Source organism: Peromyscus californicus, unplaced genomic scaffold (genome assembly GCF_007827085.1).
Source record: "Peromyscus californicus insignis strain IS unplaced genomic scaffold, ASM782708v3 Scaffold_24__1_contigs__length_46423439, whole genome shotgun sequence".
NCBI classification, from domain to species: Eukaryota; Metazoa; Chordata; class Mammalia; order Rodentia; family Cricetidae; genus Peromyscus; species Peromyscus californicus.
This window is the reverse complement of record NW_026294535.1, coordinates 11,564,554-11,586,319: the sequence shown is the minus strand read 5'-3', so window position 1 is coordinate 11,586,319 and position 21,766 is coordinate 11,564,554. Positions and strand designations below refer to the sequence as shown.

Here is a 21,766-nt window from a genome sequence, read left to right as displayed (position 1 = left end):
AAGCCTAAGTACTAAGACTGGCTGAGTACCTCCCCCACCCCAGCCCAGCATGGTCCTAGGTGCCCGAGAAGCAGGAGAAGATAGCAAATGAAAACATACGCTTGTTCCTCCCACAGGGAGGTGGTGCACGAAACCAATATGTCAGGTGCTGCCGTGGAGGAAATCCAGTGAGAAGGCAGACGAGGAAGGAAGCAGAGGTCCTGGCTAAGGGAGGGCTAGAAATGTACGTCAAATGCCTGGGGCAGTTGGGCAAGGAGCTGAAGGAGCCACCTGGACTGTTTGGGGACAAGCTAGTACACAGGCCCCGGAGTTTTAACAGTTTGTGTTTAAGCAGTCAGAAGTGTGCATTTAATAACTTGTCAAAGTGATTTGACCTTTTCATGTAGACAGCTTACCACTGGTTACTTAAGACATTAATTAGTCTTGATTCTTTCCAAAAGATGTCAAACCTTCCCAAGTAACCGAACTCAACTAATGTAGACTTTCAGAACATTTTGACAGTGGCCTTCTTGGATGAAAAGGAGTCCCAGGATCAGGCTTAATAAATTCAGAGTAGAGATTTGGCTCAAAAGAAGAAGGAGAAGGAGGAGAGGAGGCGGAGGAGGCGGTGGCGGCGGAGGAGGAGGAGAAGGAGGAGGAGGAGGAGCAGCAGTTGACTTCCAGAATGTCTGAGTTCATAAAGATTCAGTCTGTGTCCCATCCTGTACCATCTCTCTTGCCTGTGGCTTCTGCTTGTGGGAATTAGTGAGCCAGGCCAAAATCCTGAGCTGTCAAAGAAGAATTCCGATGTGGCCGGGATGGACCAGGGCTGGCAAGGTTACAGGCATGGTTTGAAACACAGAAGGGCCTTTGTCGTCCCCAAAGACAGCCCCCAACTGCTGGCATATTTTTCCAGGCTCCTGGCTTGAACCCGAGTCACGTGCTCTGTGGGCAGGCATGTGCTTCCTGTGCACTGCCTTACTTGGTGACTTTTTCTTTTCTACAAGGAATCAGTCATACAGCTGCATTTTGTTCTCTGTGTGTGTATGTGTAGCGTATGTGTCTATATGTGTAATGTATGTGTGTAGTGCGCATGTATGTACATGTGTGTAGTGTATATTTACATGCATGTGTGTGTATGTATATATGTAGTGTGTATTTGTGTGTATGTGTAGTGTGTATGTGTGTGTAGTGTATTTGTGTGTATGTGTAGTGTGTATGTGTGTGTAGTGCATTTGTGTGTATGTGTAGTGTGTGTGTGTAGTGTATTTGTGTGTATGTGTAGTGTGTATATGTGTGTAGTGTATTTGTGTGTATGTGTGTGTAGTATATGTATGTGTAATGTATATGTGGGTGCATGTGTGTGTAGTGTATATATGAGTGCATATGTGTGTCTAGTGTACTATATATGTGTATCTAGTGTATATGCATGTGCGCATATGTGTGTGAATGCCAGAGATTAGTGTCAGGGTGGCTTCCTCTATTGTCTTTTGAGACAGGGTTTTGTCACTCAACCTAGAGCTCACTGATTTAGTGAGCTTGGCTGACCAGTGAGTCCCTGGACCTCACCTTTCTCCACCCTCCCTGCACTGGGGTTACATGTGTGTGCCACCACACCCAGCTGACTCAGGTCCTCATGCTTACAAGGCCAGCACTTTACCACTGAGCGTCTCCCTGGCCCTGAGGGTCGTATTCTCAACACAGCCAAGCCGAGGTGCTAAGGACAGCTTTGGGTGGGTTCCTGAAGGCAGTAAGTGCATGTCTGTTGTTCGAATCTTAAATGGTGTTATAACGAAAAGCCCAGAGCCAGATATCAGGGTGAAAGCTGAAAGATCAGAGAAGCAGAACAGCCAGCCACCACCTCTTACCTCACCAGCTCCACGAATTTTCTGACTGAAAGCCTCTGAGTCTTCACCCGAAAGGGTCTCAGGTGAACTGCTTTAGTTTCTGTTTCCTCACACCTTATATACCTTTCTCTGCCCTGCTGTTACTTCCTGGGATTAAAGGCACATGTGCTTCCCAGTACTGGGATTAAGGGCATGTGCCACCACTGCCTGGCTCTGTTTCCAGTGTGGCTTTGAACTCACAGATATCCAGATGGATCTCTGTCTCTCGAGTGATAGAATTAAAGGTGTGTGCCACCACTGTCTGGCCTCTATGTCTAATCTAGTGGCTGGCTTGCCTGATCCCCGGGCACATTTATTAGGTTACACAATATATCACCACACACGTCACTGGAACTCAGTCCGCCAAGTCCTTGACTGCTAAGAACCAATTAATTGTGTTCTTGGAAGCATTCGGTGCTGTGAGGGTTTCAGATGGCACTCGGTGTTTCCATTGCAGACTTGTGTAACGATGTTTGTTGTGCTCACAGGTGTTTTAAAAATCAAAGAATGTTTTTTTTGGAGCAGATGCTTTTAGAGTTGAGTTTTGCTGGCCATGAATTTTAGATCAGCTATTCTGTAGAAAATGGCTGGACTGCTTGTCATTGCGAGCCAAACCTTTCAAAAGCATGTGGGCTTTTGAGCATGCTTATAGCAGGATGATGTCCTTTACCGACAGAGGTCTAGAGCTGCGCTCCGCCCCCTCCCACTCCGCCACCAGCTTGTTCTTCTCTTGTAATGAATTGTCTGGCACACGAATCATCCTGAAATGGTAGTTTTCGTTAGACTGGTTATAGGGCATGCCTTAAAAATGGGATGAATAGGGGCTGGAGAGATGGCTCAGAGGTTAAGAGCACTGTCTACTCTTCCAGAGGTCCTGAGTTCAATTCCCAGAACCCACATGGTGGCTCACAACCATCTGTAATGAGATCTGCTGCCCTCTTCTGGCCTGCAGGGATACATGCTGTATACATAATAAATAAATAAATCTTTAAAAAAAAAAAAATGGGATGAATAGTAACTGAGGCAGGAAAGGGGTGAAATCAGATCCTCACCTGATTCAAGTTTTCAGTTACCCCGAGCTTCCTTGTTGAACGGTGTCCCACACTGATTAAATATGTATCCTAATACTATTCAGAGAGAAATCTTTCATTTTTAAGCCATAAGGAAGCCACAGGAAAAAAAGAACATTTTAGAGTTAATAAAACCACAAGGTATATAAAGTTTCTGCTAAAATATTATTCTCTCTAGTATATTTTAAAACTCAAATTGCCATAAAATGAGGCTGAATGATTGTGGTGTTAACATATTTAAAATATGTTCATATTAGTTAATTCAATGATTTTGTGCTTAAGTGACAAGAAAAATTACAATGATTATCACTTTCTACCATTATCAAACCTCATGAGAGTGCTTGTTTTGGGAATGACAGACCTGAGCTATAGAAACTGCAATATGCAACCTCCAACTTTTGACTGTAAGAGATGCTAACAGTCTTTCTCTTCACTTAGGTACCATTTACATTTACACCATTTGCCGAAAACTGATGCTCATAGGGCAAGCTTCCAAGGTACGAAATATGATGTGACACTTCTCTCCTAAGGCTTTCTATACCATACATTGAATGCCGAGTTGAGCAAAGAGTATTTAGGGAATCATTTAACATTCAGTGAATAGATGTGATAGAATGTATTGGTCTTGACTTTAATGGTAATCATATACAGTGAGGGCCATAAAGAGTCAGTGTAAAGAATGGGAATTATTAGCATGGACAGGCATATTCTAGCGTCTCCATGTGCCAGACACCACATTTGTCACACTTGATACCTAATCCCTCTGGTTACTAGGAAAGGGCGCTGTCCTTCCTGGCTGGCCCAGGACATCCCTGTTTATGCTCTTTGTCCCACAGTAATCATGAAGAGTGACCTCTGTCACTTTGGAAAGTGTCTTGGTTTGCAGGATAAACTGTTTATATTGTGGTGTTCTGGGACTTTTTACTTATGACTCACTTGCTGTTTGATTAAAAAATCACCCAAACTCTCTGACTCCTTCAGCTGGGGGTAAGGGGACTTTTAAAGTATTATTATTATTATTATTATTATTATTATTATTATTGTTGTATGCATATACTATGTGTGTCTGTGTGTGTGTGCAAATACATGTCTATATCCAGGCCATTGGATTATTTGGTATCACTCTTAGGAATGCTCTCTACCTCCTTGGAGACATTGGTCTAGAGTCCACCATTAGAACAAACTAGCTGGCTAGCCTGCCGTGGGGATCCCCCTGTCTCCATCTCACCAGTCTTAAGATAACAAGCATACACTGTCATATCTGACACTTTCCCACGGGTTCTAGGGAATCAAACCCAGGTACTCATGCTCATGAGGCAAGCGCTTCGCTGACCAAGGCGTCTGCTAGGCCAGGAGACTTTGTCTTATAAAATTAGCACTTATTAGGACTCACTCTGATCGGTCTTAGCCTGAGGAAGTTGACGACATGTCTGTTGATTCCCCCACAATGTTGGTAGCACTTTTGTTGGCAGAAAGCATATTTATTTTCTGTATTCATTTTCCAAGCATTGGAATGTAGGCCAGGAAGGCAACTATACTCCCATTGAGACCCCGCTGGAGTTACTGTTGGCATGTGAAACATTGCTTCCTTATGAAAGCTTACTCAGTGTTCAAATGCTCTGAAAAGGCTTTTTCTTAACATCTCTCATCAAAACTAGACATATATCTTAGAGCTAACAGCACTTAAAAAATAAAAATGGAGGTGGGCGGTGGTGGCACACACCTTTAATCCCAGCACTCGGGAGGCAGAGGCAGGTGGATCTCTGTGAATTGGAGGCCAGCCTGGGCTACAGAATGAGTTCCAAGAAAGGTGCAAAGCTACACAGAGAAACCCTGTCTTGAAAAACCAAAAAAAAAAAAAAAAAAAAAAAAAAAAAACCAAAACCAAAACCCAAAAAATCAAAAAAACAAAACAAAACAAAAAAAACCCTATCTTACAAAAAAAGAAAAAATACAAAAAAAGGGAAGGTGTGATATTTGCATGCTCAATGGGTAACATTAATTGTATGTTCATTTTCTACTTTGCTCCTCAAATGACAAAAAAAGACTATTACTAATAATAGCTTGAACAAAGTCTGGACCAGCATTTTGAGTACGAATTAAATGGAAGCAAGGCTATCCCACATTTAATAATAACTTGCTCTGCAGACTCTACCATTGATGCTACTTCTAGTTCCAGTTGAGATCCTAAAAAAGAATTTGCATGTTTGTGTTGCTCTTAGTGTGTTAACAAACACTGCTTCACAGAGCTGTCCTGGCTCGGTCTGCTAGCCAGAGCTATGAAGGACACAGCTTGTGTGTGTCAGCATTTGGTTGTTAGTGCTTGTACTTGTTAGCATTAAGAGAATTTTAAATTAATGTGACAGTTATCTTAAAATAATTTATTTACAATCTATGCCAAGCATCTCTTCTTGCCACTCAGTCACTTGAGTTTGTCTCTAGAACGGAAGAGGTGGAGGAGGACAGTTGAGTGGTCCCAGACCTGTGGGAAACATGTGAGAATTTGGGGTTATTCAGCTGGCTCTTGAAGATCACATTAATTCTTCCAGTTTGTGTAGTGCGAATCTAATTGGTCTTAATAGTAAAAATCCGGAGTCAGATATCAGGGTGAGAGCTGAAAGATCAGAGAAGCAGAGCAGCCAGCCACCAGAAAGACTTCTTACCTCTAGGAATCCTCAGCCTGAAAGGACTGAGCTCCTGTCTCCTCCCACCTTATAGTCCTCTCTCTGCCCAGCCATATCACTTCCTGTCTCCACCTCCCTAGTGCTGGGATTAAAGGTCTGAGATCCCAAGTGCTGGGATTAAAGACCCACCACCGCCTGGCTCTGTTTCTCTTTTAGACTGGATTAATCTCGTGTAGCCCAGGGTAGCCTTGAACTTCTAATCTTCCTGCTTCCTCCAAGTGCTGGGATTAAAGGTATGTGCCACCCCTGCCTGGCCTCTATGGTTAACTAGTGACTAGCCCTGCCCTCTGATCTCCAGGCAAGCTTTATTTGTTAGAGCACAAACAAAATATCACCACAAATTTGTTCAGTATGGCAAGCTTCAAGGGAATTAATAATTTTTACTCAGGAACCCCCAAACCTCCACATGGTAAATTGATTGCTCATCTGAGGCTACACATGGATAGCTCCATTTAATGGGGATAAGCCCTGGAGATCCCACCACATATGAAGCCTACGGGCTCCAGGGAATTTTGATTAGATAGAGCTTGTCTGTTTTTTTTTTAATTATTATTATTTGATGTGTGTGTGTGTGTGTGTGTGTGTGTGTGTGTGTGTGTGTGTGTGTGTGTGAATGTGTGTGGGGGTCAGAAGTTGATATCAGATGCCCTTCAGTTGTTCTTCCCCTTGGTTTTGGAGACAGGCACTCTCCCAGAGCCTGCGCAGTTGGCCAGCCTGCCTGGCCAGTGAACTCCAGTGAGTGTCTGTCCCTCACTTCCTCCAGTGCTGGACTTAAAGACACATGCCACTGTGCCTGGCTTTTTCATGGCTGCTGGGGATCAAACTCAGGTCACTGGGCTTGCATGGCATTTTCTCAGAGAAACCGTTCTCCCAGTCCCTGAGTTCAAGTCTGTAATTGCATGAGACAGAAGCTGACCTGGACTTCTCCAGCTATTCTTGGTTGACGCAAGCTCCCAGTTCTGTGGAGTCCAGGCATTACGGCTACCCTTCACTGTGGCTGCATCCCCACTACATTCTGGGTGCTGTGGAAGGGCTTCCCACACATAGCAACACTCACTACAGTCTTTTGAGGTAGAATCATCAACAACAACACCACTAGATGGTGGCATCATTATCACCAACATCATCATCACCATCATCATCATCATCATCATCATCATCATCATCATCATCACCATCTGGACAAGAGCTTATCACATTCCACATATGCTGCTAAGTACCTTCATGAATCTTCTCACTTAATCCTCACACCAAAACTTTGGGAGGACACTGTTTCCACCAGTTTACAGGTGGGGATGCAGAAGCTGAGAAAACTGAGTTTGCTCACGATTACAGCTGTAGTTTGAGGTGTTCTGAGGCCATTGTCACGTAGTACCACCGTATAACACCATAAGAGCAATGCCAACCCATTCACTAAATCGGCTCCTGCCCTGCCTGTCTTATTCTGGTTTACCTACTCCATGGGAGGAGCTGTGTGGGCGGAGTAGATCTTTTTCTCCTAAAGAAATCCCAAAGACCGAGACTGATGAGGGGCTTTTCCTCAGATGGCAGCCACTTAATGTACTCACCAGTCTATGCTTAAGTAGTACGGGGAGTCATCTACCTGAAACTGCTATTCCTAACAACCAATGACATGTGTGCTTTGGGTCACAGAATAAATCTAGCGTCTTCTGAGGCATTTAAAGCTGCAGTCTGGAACTCAACAAACGTTAAAAGAATACGCTACCCAAAGTATGCACTTGCGTTTTACTTTTATAGGTATTTCAGCTTGCACAGTTATTAAGTCGCTCACGCATTATCAAATCAACCTTGAGAAGGCTCCTGACACAAACTGATGATACATAAGGCCGCAGTGCCATCCTGTGGCTGAGCTAATTTATTGTGTGTATTTTTCCTGCTTTTGTGGGGTCCGCTGTTATGCTCCATCTATATTTTGGCTTTTTGAAGCTTTGTTTTTCTGGGAGGAAAATCATCCTGCTGTAGCTCATCCATTTTATTGAGAGAAATAATAATTTCTAGCCTTTAGGGCTAGAGAAAAAAATGCTACAAACCGACTCTTTTTCTTTTTTAAGTGGCTTTTCATCTCCAAACTTGAAAGCAGGTTTTCCAGTGAGTCTTGGCATTCTTTTCTCCACTGTGTGGCGGAAAGAATGCCACCCTTAGCAGTTCAAAGACTTGAATTCCAGCCCCAGTTCACCTCTCTTAGAAGCAGTTTATACTCTCTGAGTCAGATTAGGTTAGATTTAACTTAGGGCCCCTTCTGGCAATATACTCTTTGATTTTTCTTTTCCTTTAATCCCAACTCTTTTTTTTTTTTTTTTTTAGCCTTTTTTTTTTTTTTTTTTTTTTTTTTTTGGTTTTTTCGAGACAGGGTTTCTCTGTGTAGCTTTGCACCTTTCCGGGAACTCACTTGGTAGCCCAGGCTGGCCTCGAACTCACAGAGATCTGCCTGCCTCTGCCTCCTGAGTGCTGGGATTAAAGGCGTGCGCCACCACCGCCCGGCTAATCCCAACTCTTAAAGCCAAACCCAAGTATAATGTGGATAACAGTGAGTAGGAGCTATTTTTATTTTGAAATGTGCAATTTCTCATTGCAGAAGTCCTGAGGGATTTTGCAAAGGCATGCTGATTTGAAGAGGGTATTGACACATGGTTTCACTCTATGTTTTCTGAACGACAATGATGCAAACACAGGGTTGTTGTGGAGTGAGCAGTGGGGTGAGAAAACAGTGAGGAGGTTCTGACGATGCTTGCAAAGTAAATAAACAACCGTGGTAGAAGTAACAAAAAGCATCATCAAGGCAGCATGGGGCTGACTCGGCAATGGGTGTCTTTAGAACTGAGCCTGGATCCTCTCACTGTGATCCACACACATCCCAGAGCAAAGCCACTGAACACCAGCTATGCAGGATGAGGGAGATGGAGTTTAATGAGTTCTATGGAGACCTGAGATGGGGGGAGCTTAGACTCCATGGGTATTCTCAGGTCCAGGGAAGGCTGTGTTTGGAAGTGAGTTTAGTACTTTTCCAGAAGATCTTGTAGGCCGCAGTTTCCTGTCCTGACTACCCAGTCCTAAATAACCACCCTGAGGCTAAATATTAATTGTAAATGCTTGGTCCATAGCTCAGGCTTGTTATTAGCAAACTCTTACATTTAAATTAACCCATATTTCTTACCTGTGCTTTGCCACGTGGCTCATGGCTTGCTACTTCATTTTCTACATGTCCTGCTTTCTTGGTGACTAGCTGGAGGCTAGCTGGTATCTCCCCTGACTCTGCCCTTCTTCATTCCAACATTCTTCCTGTGTCAGGCTGTCTCACCCAATCTCTTCCTGCCCAGCTATCGGTCAGTCAGTTTTTTATTAACCATGAGAGCAATACACATTTTCAGTGTACAGAAAGATTATTCCACAGCAAGATCTAACCAGGACCAAGTGTTGGGAGCACATCAAGGTGGATTTTAGTTTAGATTAGTTGTAATTTTTTCATGTTGAAAATTGTCCTATGCTGTCCTATGTTCCTTGTTACTGGGGTAGAAACTCTTGGTAGGGGGAGGATGTATTGGTGCTGGTGATGTTGATGCGCAGAAGGTTAGAGGGGCTTCCAGCCCTTCGGCTTCTGTGGTTGCTTGAAGTATTTCCATAGCCAGCTGGTGAAGGTCAGTTTGCTAGTCAACAAGTATGTACTGTGTGTCTACTACTAGCCAGGTCAAGTGGGGTTACAATGACGGGTAAGACACAGGACTCCCTAATCTGATGGGAGGAGGAGGGTTAGCAAAGACACATCGCTGTCAAATCCTCATCTGCATCCATTAGTTCCCTCTCCTTTGGAAATGAAACTAACTAGACACGGAAAATGGTATTCTTTCCTCTTCTGAAGCATTAAAGATGGCAGAGGCGTCTGGCTGCTACCACTGTGGTTCTCCTTTTTACTATTAAACACCACATGGGTCTGGGGGGTTAACTCCACGTCCACAAAGCCACAGGGCCTTTGGGCTACTCTTCCTTTTCAAGGCGGGTCATTGATCCACTGAAGAAATTATTCTTTAGTTATTGAAGGCATATTTTCATACTGGGAGAGAGGTTTCTGCTGTCCAAAGTTGTCGTTGTTTGAGAATCCAGGATGCTTGTCAGTTTTCCTGTGTTCGGTTCTGTGGGCACCATGTCTAGAGTATGTGCTGGATAGTTTTATGTCAGCTAGACACAGGCTGGAGTCATCTGAGAGGAGGGACTTCAGTTGAGAAAATGTCTCCATAAGCTTGGGCTGCAGGCGAGCCTCTAGGGCATTTTCTTAATTGGTGATTGATATGGGAGAGCCCAGGCCATTGTGGGTGGGGCCAATCCTGGGCTGGTGGTCCTGGGTTCTGTAAGAAAGCAGACTGAGCAAGCCACGGAGAGTAAGCCAGAAAGCAGCACTCCTCCATGGTCTCTTCATCAGCTCCTGCCTTCTGTTTTCTGCCCTACTTGAGTTCTGTTCTGACTTCCTTCGGCGATGAACTACAATGTGGAAGTGTAAGCCAAATAAACCCTTTTGTCCCCAGTTTGCTGTCGGTCATGGTGTTCCATCACAGCAATAGAAACCCTAGGACACGTACTGACAGAGTACTGATCACTATGCCTAGAGCATCATGTGCATTGACGCTTTCTCCAGAGCAGCCTGGCTGGGGTGTGTTAAAGTTCCCATGGTGCAGATGAGATGATTGAGGCCTAGAGAGAGACTGAATTGGGAGTGCAGCCTAAGTTTCTCTGATTTCAGTCTGACTGTCTCTAACGAGCATTGGAAGTCGGCAGTGGTAAGCTGTTCCCATTTACCCCATCCTCCTAAACCGAGATAACACCCCAGTTCCACAGACGAGCGAGCAGCTTTGAACAGCTCCCAGACTACAGTTCACACCTGAAGAATGTTCTGAAAATGAGCTCAGCCCCCAGGCCATGTCAGGGGCTGTTCTAGAACAAGAAAGACACTCTAAAAACAGCTATTTTGAGATTTGGGTCTTTCTCAACTCAAAAACAAAGATTCAGGGGATGGGGAGATGGGCCCTTGGTAAAGTAATTGCTTTACAAACACGAAGACCTGAATTTGATTTCCAGAACCCATGTTTAAAAAGAAGCCAAGCACAGCTGCACGCCTACAATCCTGCATTGGGGACGTGGAGACAGGCAGATTCTAGGAGCTGGCTGGCCAGCCAGTCCGGCTGAGTCAGTGAGAGAGTGCGTCTCAAAAAAGAAGAGGGAGAGCAATTGAGGAAGACACTTGATCTTGACTTTGGCCTCTACATGCAAATGCATACATGTGCACACGCACCATCATAATATGAACATGTATGCACACACAAAATGTTTGTTTTCTATGACTCGCTGTTTATGGTGACTTTGATAGGAGTAGCCAGCAACCAGCACTCACAGCTTAGGCCTCGGTGATTCTAAATAATGTCACGGTCAGTGTAAGAGATGAGAATCAATCCCACAGTGTGCTCTGCTTCCCTGCCCAGGCCTTAGAGTACCTGCTGTGGGCCAGCGTGTGCATGGAGTCCTCTGTCCCGCTCCTGTCCGTCAGGTACCTGACCTGGAGAGCCACTCTGTACACGGCCGTCTGCCAGTGCCACTACGACTGCCAGACTGGCATCCACGGCGAGGTACGTGGCTTTCAGACGGCGTCAGCGTTGGAAATACAGCGTATCAGACCCTCTCTCCTTTCCGTGTCTCAGGAGACCAGCCAGAGGCCTGGAAAGAGGCAGAGCCAAGGGACGCCTGTCTTGTCTGAAGATGTTTTCTTGGCTGTTCTGTTTTGTGGCTTTCTCACTGTTTTGTGCTCTCTCTGTATGTGGGGTGTGTGTGTGTGTGTGTGTGTGTGTGTGTGTGTGTATGTATATGTGCGTATGTATATGTGTATATGTGTATGTGTATGTATGTATGTGTGTGTATGTATATGTATGTGTGTGTATGTATATGTATGTGTGTGTGTATGTATATGTATGTGTGTGTATGTGCATGTATGTGTGTGTGTGTATGTGCATGTATGTGTGTGTGTGTATGTGTGTGTGTATGTGCATGTATGTGTGTGTGTGTGTATGTGTGTGTATGTATATGTATGTGTGTGTATGTGTACATGTGTGTGTATGTATATGTATGTGTGTGTGTATGTGTGTGTATGTGTATGTATGTATGTGTGTGTGTATGTGTATGTATGTGTGTGTGTGTATGTGCATGTATGTGTGTGTGTATGTATATATATGTGTGTGTGTATGTGTGTGTGTATATATATGTTTGTGTATGTATGTATCTGTGTGTGTATGTGTATGTATGTGTGTATATGTATGTGTGTGTGTATGTGTATGTGTGTGTGTATATGTATGTGTGTGTATATGTGTATGAGTGTGTATGTGTGTGTGTATATGTGGGTGTGTGTGTGTGTGTGCAGGCACCACAGTGCGCATGTGGAGGTCAGCGGACATCCTTGGGTGTTGGGCCTTGCTTTTCACTTGGTTTCTGGCAGGGTCTCTTGCCTGCTGTTGCTTACTCCAGGCTAACTGGCCCATGAGCCTCCAGAGCTTTGCCGTCTCTGCTTCCCATATTGTCATAGCGACGCCGAGGTTACAGATGTGAGCTCCTGCGTCTGGCGTTCCTTGGGTTGTGGGGACCCGAACTCAGGTCCTCAAGCTTGGGCGGCGAGCGCTGTACCCATGGAACTGTTTCCTCATCTTCCGTCCCTCTGCTGTCCTCACACGGAGACTCCTCCTTCCCTGCTCCGTTTGAGGCTCCATGGCGCCTGTTACACTCTCTGACTTCCGCTACCTCCAGGCTTATTAGCTGTATCTGGTCCCTCTTCTTGTGGGCACGTCTTTTAGACTGAACACTTGACATCTAACAAGCTGGCAGGGGCTCCCGTTGATTGGCACGGGCTTATCTTCCATACTGCACACGGTACTCACTTGTCAGTGAATGTGTTTGTGTGTGTATGTGTATGTGTGGATGTGTTTCACTCTCCTGTGAAAATCAGAAAACCGCACCTCTTTCTTCTGGCCAGTGCATCCTTGCTCCAGGATGCTCGCACAGCCCGGTGAGAGGCCTGTTGCTCGGAGTTCAGTGCTCCCTTAGCCCCTTGGCTTGGAGCCTAGTGCAAGACACAGCTTTCATAGCTGTGCTCACACCTGCCCCTGATCTGTTCACAACCCGATAGACATAATTTGGCCATCAATCGTTTCTTACATTTGTTTTTTCCTCCCTGGATTAATTCTGAACAGTTAGGTGGTAGCAGTCCCTAGCTAGAGGAGCCGCTGAACTCAAACCCTGCTAGAATATCTTTGCAGCTCAGGATAATTCTAAACGCTGCTCAGCACATACGCAGGATGAACTCCCCTGGTACTCTAGGGAGGCAGAGTTTGCAACACCGCTACTTCTGTGGTGGGGACGGAACACCGGTTGTTCTGACGTTTTGATCCTTATCGGGATTACTGTTTACTGGAAAATCTATACATCCCTTAATTCTAATGTTGCAGCTGGCATGGGACGTTCGCTTTTAAAAGCTATGAGTAAAGTATTTAGAAAAAACAGTAAAAGCAATGACGTGAAATTTTGGAAGTCTGTCTGTTGCACTCTGGAGCGGCCTGTGATGCCAACTTTTTGCTGCTGAACTCTTCTCAAGGGCTCTTCTGAACCCTTGTTATTGTCTCTAGAGACTCAGCACATGGTGAAATGGTTCCACGAGCTAGCCCGCCTTCTTCCTGCCTTTCCTTCCGGTTCTTCAGGATTTCCTCTACCATGGCTATTGGAGATCTGAAAATGAATAAGGCCCTTTAGAGACGCCACACTGTAGTGGTCAGCGTGTGAGCAGTTGAAGAGATTCCATCTCACGTTATACTGGGAAGGTTGAAATTGGAGAAGACCGTCTCAAGATGGTGTGTGTGTGTGTGTGTGTGTGTGCATGTGCGTGTATGTGCATTCAAGTGTGAGTATGCTTCTAGGCATTGTTAGCAGAGCAGTACTCTGTACAAAGGTTCTGTTTAATCTACATTTTGGCTTTCTTCTAAAAATCCTATAATTCATAAAGTTAACATGTCAGGATGTTTATTAACTTTAGATTTATAGAGCTTAATGGTGCTCATAGGAAATGATTGATTGGAGAGCTACTGTGTTATAAGGAATCAACAGCAGCCAGCAGTTTAATTCAGATTAAGTCAAATGCCTCAGACATCAAAACATACCATTTTTATACATTTTTAATCATGGTTCTCCAACTTATTGTGAATTAAATTTGTTTTAATTGCAACACAGGCATTTGCTCGACGTGCATTAGCTAAAATTGATGAGTTAAGGCAACTGGAATTAATGAGTTCCTCCCAGTGTCAGGAAGAGTCCCGAAAATATTACAGAGAGGCCACGATAAAGGTATGAAAATTTCATGAAATGGAAGAAATGTACTGCACAGCACTGTTGATTAAGCGTTCAATCTTCGTGGCTGAGGCGTGCATCCTGTTGTGATGTCATATGTGATTCTTCTCTTGGAGACAGATGGCCGTGATGATCTTCAAAAGAGGAGTGTATGAGTCTAGGAGAAAAGGCAAAGCTGTCTTTAGACCGAAGATCAGAATTAACCTAAAGGAAGCCCAGAGTGTAAGTCCCCAGGGCCTTCTCTAGAAGACCCTTTTGCAGTATGCCAGTGCTCTTCCTTTGTATGTTTTAAGCCTAGTTGCTAATGATTAAATCCTGCCCCAGATTTCAGAGCAATGGAATGTCTTTCCAACTGAGATACGGTCTCACAGCATCCATTTCTCTTTCCTGTGCTTTACGTTATCCCAGTTTTGCAACGGTAATGGCTGAGAGGCGGAAGATGAGCTTGGGAAAGGTTTGCATGCAAGCCCCTTGCAAATGGACAGTCCCGAGTGGGTCTGCCCAGGCCCTTGCCTTGGGCCACTTGACATTAGCTTTGAGGTTTTCTCATTAGGAGTATCTTGAACTGGGCTATACGATAGCACCGAACAGTCCCCGCATCTCAGAAGATTCAACAATAATTCCCTGTTGGAGTTAGGAGCCAGCAGAGAGTCACCAGGGGGGCCTGCTGAGTGGCTGTTCAGGAGGAGACCTGGGAGCAGTTCTTATGATTCAGACATTGCTGCCTTCTCTGCTGGAGGGAGGACAGAGAGCTTAGGGGAGCCATGATGCCCAGCATGAAAGTGGTATACTTCTCCGGTGTTGTAACTAGTCACATGGCCCCTCTCAACCTCAGCATTAAATACTGTCATAGGGTAGTGAAGCAGATACTCTTTGTGGGGTTCAACCCTTCCCTCCCACCCTACTGTCCTCCCTCCCTCCCTCCCTTCTTTCTTTACTCTTCCCTGTCACCTTTCTGAGCTCAGTGTCCTCTGGGCTCAATTCTCCTTCCCTGAAGCTATTTCTGATTGTTGTAGACGGGCACCAGCTAGCTCTCCTCTGTGAGCGGCTGGCTGTGCGGGGACTGGAATGTGTCGGCAGGTGGGGGAAGAGGATGAGCAGGCTCTGTCAGAAGAGCCTCAGAATCTCCGATCCTGGGAGGGAGCTTGGATGCCACCTGCTGTGGTGCTTTCCAACTACGTGTGAAGAAATCAGGGCTCAGAGTGTTTCTGTCACCAGCTTGGGGTCACATGCCCCAGCAGCACTGGAAGGTGAACCCGAGTCCAGTGCCTTCTCATAGTGCCAACCCCAACTGCTCTCTTTAGAGCTCACGCTATTCAGGGATGACCCCCTTTCCCTTTTAAATTAATACTATTTTCAAATGTTATCTTGGACACAGGGCCAATCCACTGTTATGGAGCATGACTATTTTGAAGAGTATCTACTCCATACCTTTTTTTTTGAAAGACAGGGCTTCTCTGTAGTTTTGGTGCCTGTCCTGGATCTCGCTCTGTAGACCAGGCTGGCCTTGAAGTCACAGAGATCCGCCTGCCTCTGCCTCCCGAGTGCTGGGATTAAAGGTGTGCGCCACCACCGCCCAGCCTACTCCATACCTTTAAAATCGTATCCCACACTGCTCAATGCTCTCCAGTTGCTGGGGCTGGTAGCTTGCCACACCTCAGGCAGTTTCTTGTTGAGCTGTTGGAGGTCCAACATCTGGTATCCTTAAGTTGTAATGCTGCCCCCCTGTGGAGAGGGCAGGGGTGATTTGTTTTCCTCTGTTACAAACCTTTTCTTTTCCCTTGTGGAAACCAAATTTAGATATCTGAATCTGCAGGGCTGCCACTGAGCACCCAGTCAGGAGGTGTGGTTATTCTTGAAGCAAAATTAAAAATATCTTTAGAAAATCTTTCTAGATAAAACCATATTAAAATTCAGTTATTTGGGGCTCTTTAAAAAAATCCCATTGCATTTTTTAAGACAGGGTCTCACTTTGTAGCCTAGGGTGGTCTAGAATTCACTATGTATCCCAGCCTGGCTGTTCTTTTCACCAATTAGTGGCAAACGTCATTTCATTTATGACACTTCTAATTATTAGAAAGCTTATTATAGTATTTAAATATATTCTTATTTATTTATATTTTTAAAATATATTTTTAAAGCACTGTTTTAACCTCTAGTACAAATCTTCAGAGGAGGCCTCACCTCTGTTGAGAGAGAGAGAGAGAGAGAGAGAGAGAGAGAGAGAGAGAGCGCAAGGCATAGACTTCAACTTTTCTTGAGCTTTTTTGACGTACGGTTGGCCTGCGGAATCAAAGACAAAAGCCAATGGGTCGGGAAGCTAGTACTGGGAAAACATGGCTCAAGGCAGCTTTATCCATTTCTGTCTCTCTTTCCAGCTTTGCCCCTAGAAGAAGAAATAAACAAGGGCATCGTGGGAACGTGGCTGGCATTTTCCAGCTGGGTATCAGTTCTGGAAATGCCAACTTACAGGCACCAGTTTCCCTATTGGCAGCCTACAGGCAGAGACCAGGCCGTTTGTGAGAGGCAATAGTTTTTTTTTTTTGTTTTTTTTTTGTTTTTTTTTTGGTTTTTCGAGACAGGGTTTCTCTCTGTAGCTTTGCGCCTTTCCTGGAACTCACTCTGTAGCCCAGTCTGGCCTCGAACTCACAGAGATCTGTCTGGCTCTGCCTCCTGAGTGCTGGGATTAAAGGTGTGCTCCACCACCACCCGGCGAGAGGCAATAGTTCTACTCTTTTTTTTTTTTTTTGGTTTTTTGAGACAGGGTTTCTCTGTGTAGCTTTGTGCCTTTCCTGGAACTCACTTGGTAGCCCAGGCTGGCCTTGAACTCACAGAGATCTGCCTGGCTCTGCCTCCCGAGTGCTGGGATTAAAGGCGTGCGCCACCACTGCCCGGCTGAGGCATTAGTTCTAAAGCAAACACCTGTAGATGAAGTCACTCAGTACAAAGGAGGGTGGCTGGATGTCTCAGAGGCCTACACAGCCGCTTGCTTTTGGTATATAGCCCATCAAATCTTCCATAGCAGTAACCACTAAACCCCAAGTTATTTACACCATAAGGTAGTGTTTCAGATTTGAGTTCGAGGACATTCTGCATAAGAATTTCCTGCAGCATTTATCAACACTGTCTGACCTAAACCCACAGATTTTTTTCTGGACATTTGGCCTTGAATCTAAAAGGCATCCCCAAGGGATTCCAGGCCAACAAAGTTTGAGTCTCAGCTCCCTGTGGCTGTCACCAGGGTGCCACAAGGCACGTGGAGACAATACCTCGATAAATTGCCACACTAAGTAGTTTTTCTATACTGCCTTGGACACATCGGCACATAAGAAACAGCGGAGTCCTTGGTGTCGTGACTTCCTTAAACGGAGTCTGTCGTGGGGTGTAAAAGGCCCCAAAGCGACTGTCCCACTGTCGGACTGACTGCTCCCTCAGCATCAGGGAAGCAGGCAGTCACCTTCGCCTCCTGGTAACTTTGGCTTTCTTTCATGTCTAGATGGTGTGGCCGCGGACGGTCACGGAACGGCTGCTGGATGAGCTGTTTGATAGCACCTCGTCCCGCTTTCTGGCTGTCTTGGAAGCTCTTTCTGACTCAAGCAGGCGAATCCTGCAGACTGGACCTCTGGTTACGGATGAAGTGGAGCTCCGCGATGTTGTCTTAGAACTGTTCATGGCTGGGAAAGAGCTTTTGATTCGTAAGTAAATGTTAATATTTTATGGTAGACACCGATAACAAACACCTTCAGCATGATGGCTCATATGTGAGAAATAGTATCGAATTTACATATTGACCTTGAATCCAGTGACCAATAATTCATTCGTAGGGTTTTCCTTTCCCCTAAATTACTCATCATCTTTGAGTAATGACAGTTACATTTCTTTCTTTTCAGGCTTTAATCTCTTAATGTTTCCCCTTCATTTCCTGATTTATTGCACTGACTGGAATCACCAGAGACACTGGCTGATGGCTGCGCTGTCCCAATCTGACCATAGATGAAGAACCTTCAACACTGGACCATTAGTTCAGCCATTCACTATAGGGATTTATAGACTGGTGTTTTTTTTTGTTCATGGGATTGTTCATACTCGTTAGCACTGAGTGTGTGTGTGTGTGTGTGTGTGTGTGTGTGTGTGTGTGTGTGTGTGTGTGTGTGAAGACAAGAGGTTGACTTCAGGAATCTCCCACAATGGTGTTTTTTGTTTGTTTGTTTGAGACGGGGGTCACTGGTTCTGTTAGACTGACTGGCCAGCAGGCCCCAGGGATCCTCCTCTTTCTTCTTCCTTAGCTCTGGATTACAGCGTGCCGCCATGCCTGGCGTTTTACATGGGTAAACGGAACTCGTCCTCATGACTGACTGAGCCCTCTCTCCAGCCCCTCTTTCCATTGTCTTAATGGTCTCTGTTACGACAGGAATTGTTGATTTTATTTTTATGTTTTGTGTCTGAGTCTTTTGCCTGCATTTATGCTTGTGTACCGCTGTGTACATCAAGAGGGTGTCTGTTTCCCTGGAGCCAGAATTACTGACGGTTGTAAGCCACTATGTGGGTTCTGGGGAGAGCAGCCAATACTTTCAACCGTGTGCCATCTCCCCAGACCCCAGACACTCTTAAATTTTCATGTAGTCCAGTTTGCCAATACATCCTTTATAGTTAATCCTTTTTGTGTCCCATTTAAGAAGGCTCTGCCTTCTCAGTGCCCTACATGTGCTACCATGTTTTCTTCTGTAAGTTCTGTCGCTTCATTTCTTGCCCAAGGTCCACACTGATGCTGTTTCTGTGGGCATGAAGTAGAGATCGCCATTTGTTTATTCTTGTGCCTGTCTAGTTGACACAGCACCATTTTTGAAGGTGTACGGGTGTTTTGCCTGAATGGATGGATGTGCACCATGTGCCTGGTGCCCTGTGCCCTGATGTCTAAAGAGGCCAGAAGAAGCCACTGGATTTTGTGGAACTTGAATTATAGACACTTGTAAGCTGCCATGTAGGTGCTGGCAACCAACCTGGGTCTTCTGTGAGAATGGTGTTCTTAATCCCTGGCCATCTCTCCAGATGACCATGCTCCTTCTTCTGAGTGGCTTTAGCCAGTGTCCTCCCTCAGACCCATGTTGGATGCCCTTACTATTTGCCTCCATAGCACTGTGCATTTGCCCACTTCGGTCTCTTATTCGGCCCCACCCACTACCCTGAAAACTCAGCGACAGTGAGGTTGGGGACTGTGTCCTTGTCCTTTTTTTTTTAAATCATTGTTTTCCTAGAGACTGATAGTGTCTGACGGTTAATGTCTAATAAATGTCTCTTTGCATGAATGACACCCAGACATTCCCCTCTCCTTTTCTAGTTTCAAATGTTAGTACACATGGAAAACTTGATTTCCCAAAAACGTGTCTCCTGGAGCATGTGGTGGAAAGGAAAAATGTCATTTCTGCGCTCGCTGCCGTAAAATTTGCAAAATTGGCTTTTTCTTACGAGGAGTGGGCATTGTTTGAATCACTAGCTGGACAGCTTATTTACTTTCTCCAGGTAACACATGCAAAGCTCTTCATTTGTTTTCTGTTCTGTTAAAATGGCGCGGACTCGCTAATTACCTTGTGGGGTATGCTTTTCTCAGAAGCAGGATAGCGTCGAATTGAAGAAAGCAGAGAAGGATTTAATTCTTCTGTTGGCAGCAGAGCCTCTGATCAATTTAAAGAAAAACAAAGGCTCAATCTTCCCTCTGGAAAATGATAAGCAGGCACAGCCCATTCAAGTTTATCTAAAACATATTGCTTGTCATGGTGAGTATTTAGCTGCATTTAAAAAAAAAAATTGCTCTATGTGAGAAAAGATGGTCTTTTCAGGCGAGGTGAGACAAAGCATGGTCGAGGCTGAAGGACCAGGGGTGTGCCTGGTGACCGAGGGTTCGGCAGCCGTGACTGTGCGGCTGGGAGCAGTGGAGTTTGGGAGGGTGGTAGGTCAGCAACAGCTGGTGTCCAGCGATGTGATGTCACCACGCATGAACAGGAAGTGGGAGGTGAGCAGGGCTGCTGATCAAAGGGCAAAGGGCAAAGGGCAAAGGTGGATGGGAAATGGCTGAGCAAAGAGAAAGTTGGGTTGTCCCTTCTCTCCGGCATGCAGGGTTTTCTGTTGTAGGACTTCAATGATTTAAGTGTCACTGTACAGATAAGATAATTTAGCATCTAATCTGCCTTTAGATCAGTGAGCTTTGTTTATTTTCTGTAAATGAATTGTTGAACAGTCTTATTAAATAAAAAGCCTGGAGCCAGACATCGGGGTTAAAACCTGAGAGATCAGAGGAATAGGAAAAGCCACAAGCCAACCTCACCTTACTGACCCTCAGCTTCCAAAGAGATCTACTTCCTGTCTACCCATGCCTATCTGCTTTTCTGTTCTGCCATCTCATTTGCTCTCTCTATCCAATTACATCACTTCCTCTTTCTGCTCAGCTCGGTCACTTCCTGTCTGTCTGTACAGACCTCCAGACCGCCATGGTTAACTAGTGTTGGAATTTAAGGTGTGTGCCACCACACCTGGCTCTTTTTCCAGTGTGGCCTTGAACTCACAGAGATCCCGATGGATCTCTGCCTACTAAGTGACAGGATTAAAGGCGTGTGCTACCATTGCCTGACTTCTGTGTTCAATGTAGCGGCTGGCTTTTTCCCCTGATCCTCAGATAAACTTTATTGGGTTGCACAAATAAAATAGCACAATTTCCCATGTTCTTTTAGGCATCACATAGCGGCTCCCTCACAGTAAATCATTTGTACCCATGGTGATAGCCTTTCTTCGTCTGTCAGTATCTGAATCAATACCTTTATACATTTCTCCAGCCGCCACATTTCAGATCATCCTAGTATTGCAAACCTTCTCAACGTCTCTTTGGACATAGTTGGCATATGTGTTGTGGATTAATAATAAAAACATTCGTCTATTTAAATGGAGTTACAGCTACTGAGATTAATTTTGACAAGAAAACATTTTAAACAGCGTACTGGCATGAAAAACGGTCCGGGCCTCACCTGCGCCATTTTTGTGGCACTTCTGTGTTTTGTACTCGAGGCCTAGAAGTTGGTTTCCTACCCTCATCGTCTGCCTTTGGTTTGCAGAGTCCTGTGTGAGGAGCTGTGGGTACTCAGAAGACATTTTTCATTTGGCGGCGATTCTTCATTACTGTGTGTGCACCCCTTCCAAGGTGACGTAACTCTTTGGAATAAGCTGTAGCGGTGTGGGAGGAAATATCTTTTAGCAGGCTGGCCTAGCTTTAAAACACGACGAGATCTGCTCCTAAAGTTCTTAATTATTTGCTCATTAGAGAACACATCGTTGCGTCGGTTGCTGGCTTGGAGCTTCTGGTTCCTTTTTATCGTCATGGGTGTCAATCTGCTCCTTTAGGGGGAAGTCCTAGGCTAGCTGTAATTCATCCAAAGATGGGGGACCCGGGCGGCGGTTCTGAGGGACAGCGAGTATGTGTAGCGCATTATGGCCATGGTGCTTACCAGCCCATGGTGACAGTGCCTGCTTAGTGTCACTTCTCACACAGTGCCCAGATTTTAGAAATGGCCCATGTGCAGGTGCCAGTTCCCTTACTGTGTATCTCAGGTTCCTGTGAACTCATGATCCTGGTAAGTGAGATATGATGCAGCGCTCTCTCTCTCTCTCTCTCTCTCTCTCTCTCTCTCTCTCTCTCTCTCTCTCTCTTTCCTCTCTTCCCCTTACCTCCCCCCCATCCCCCAGAGGCAGGGAGGGATTGACCCTAGGGTCC

The 21,766-nt window shown here is 45.3% G+C and overlaps 1 protein-coding gene across 9 annotated transcripts in view; it reads left to right on the top strand.

The window, feature by feature from the left end:
- The window catches only part of Cfap54 (cilia and flagella associated protein 54), a 323,915-nt gene that overhangs the window by 23,177 nt on the left and 278,972 nt on the right, over positions 1 to 21,766 (top strand). For 8 of the 9 annotated variants that reach the window (XR_008221626.1, XR_008221627.1, XR_008221628.1 and 5 more), the window contains exons 5-12: positions 3,374 to 3,432; positions 11,109 to 11,252; positions 13,891 to 14,004; positions 14,128 to 14,229; positions 17,504 to 17,702; positions 19,346 to 19,527; positions 19,616 to 19,781; positions 21,111 to 21,196. Coding sequence is in view for 6 of the 9 variants with exons in the window: in XM_052753120.1 (XP_052609080.1) it covers positions 3,374 to 3,432; positions 11,109 to 11,252; positions 13,891 to 14,004; positions 14,128 to 14,229; positions 17,504 to 17,702; positions 19,346 to 19,527; positions 19,616 to 19,781; positions 21,111 to 21,196 (1,052 nt within the window). In the remaining 3 variants the exon portion in view is untranslated. The remainder of the gene's footprint in view (positions 1 to 3,373; positions 3,433 to 11,108; positions 11,253 to 13,890; positions 14,005 to 14,127; positions 14,230 to 17,503; positions 17,703 to 19,345; positions 19,528 to 19,615; positions 19,782 to 21,110; positions 21,197 to 21,766) is intronic. The other variant, XM_052753124.1, reaches the window with a different exon arrangement.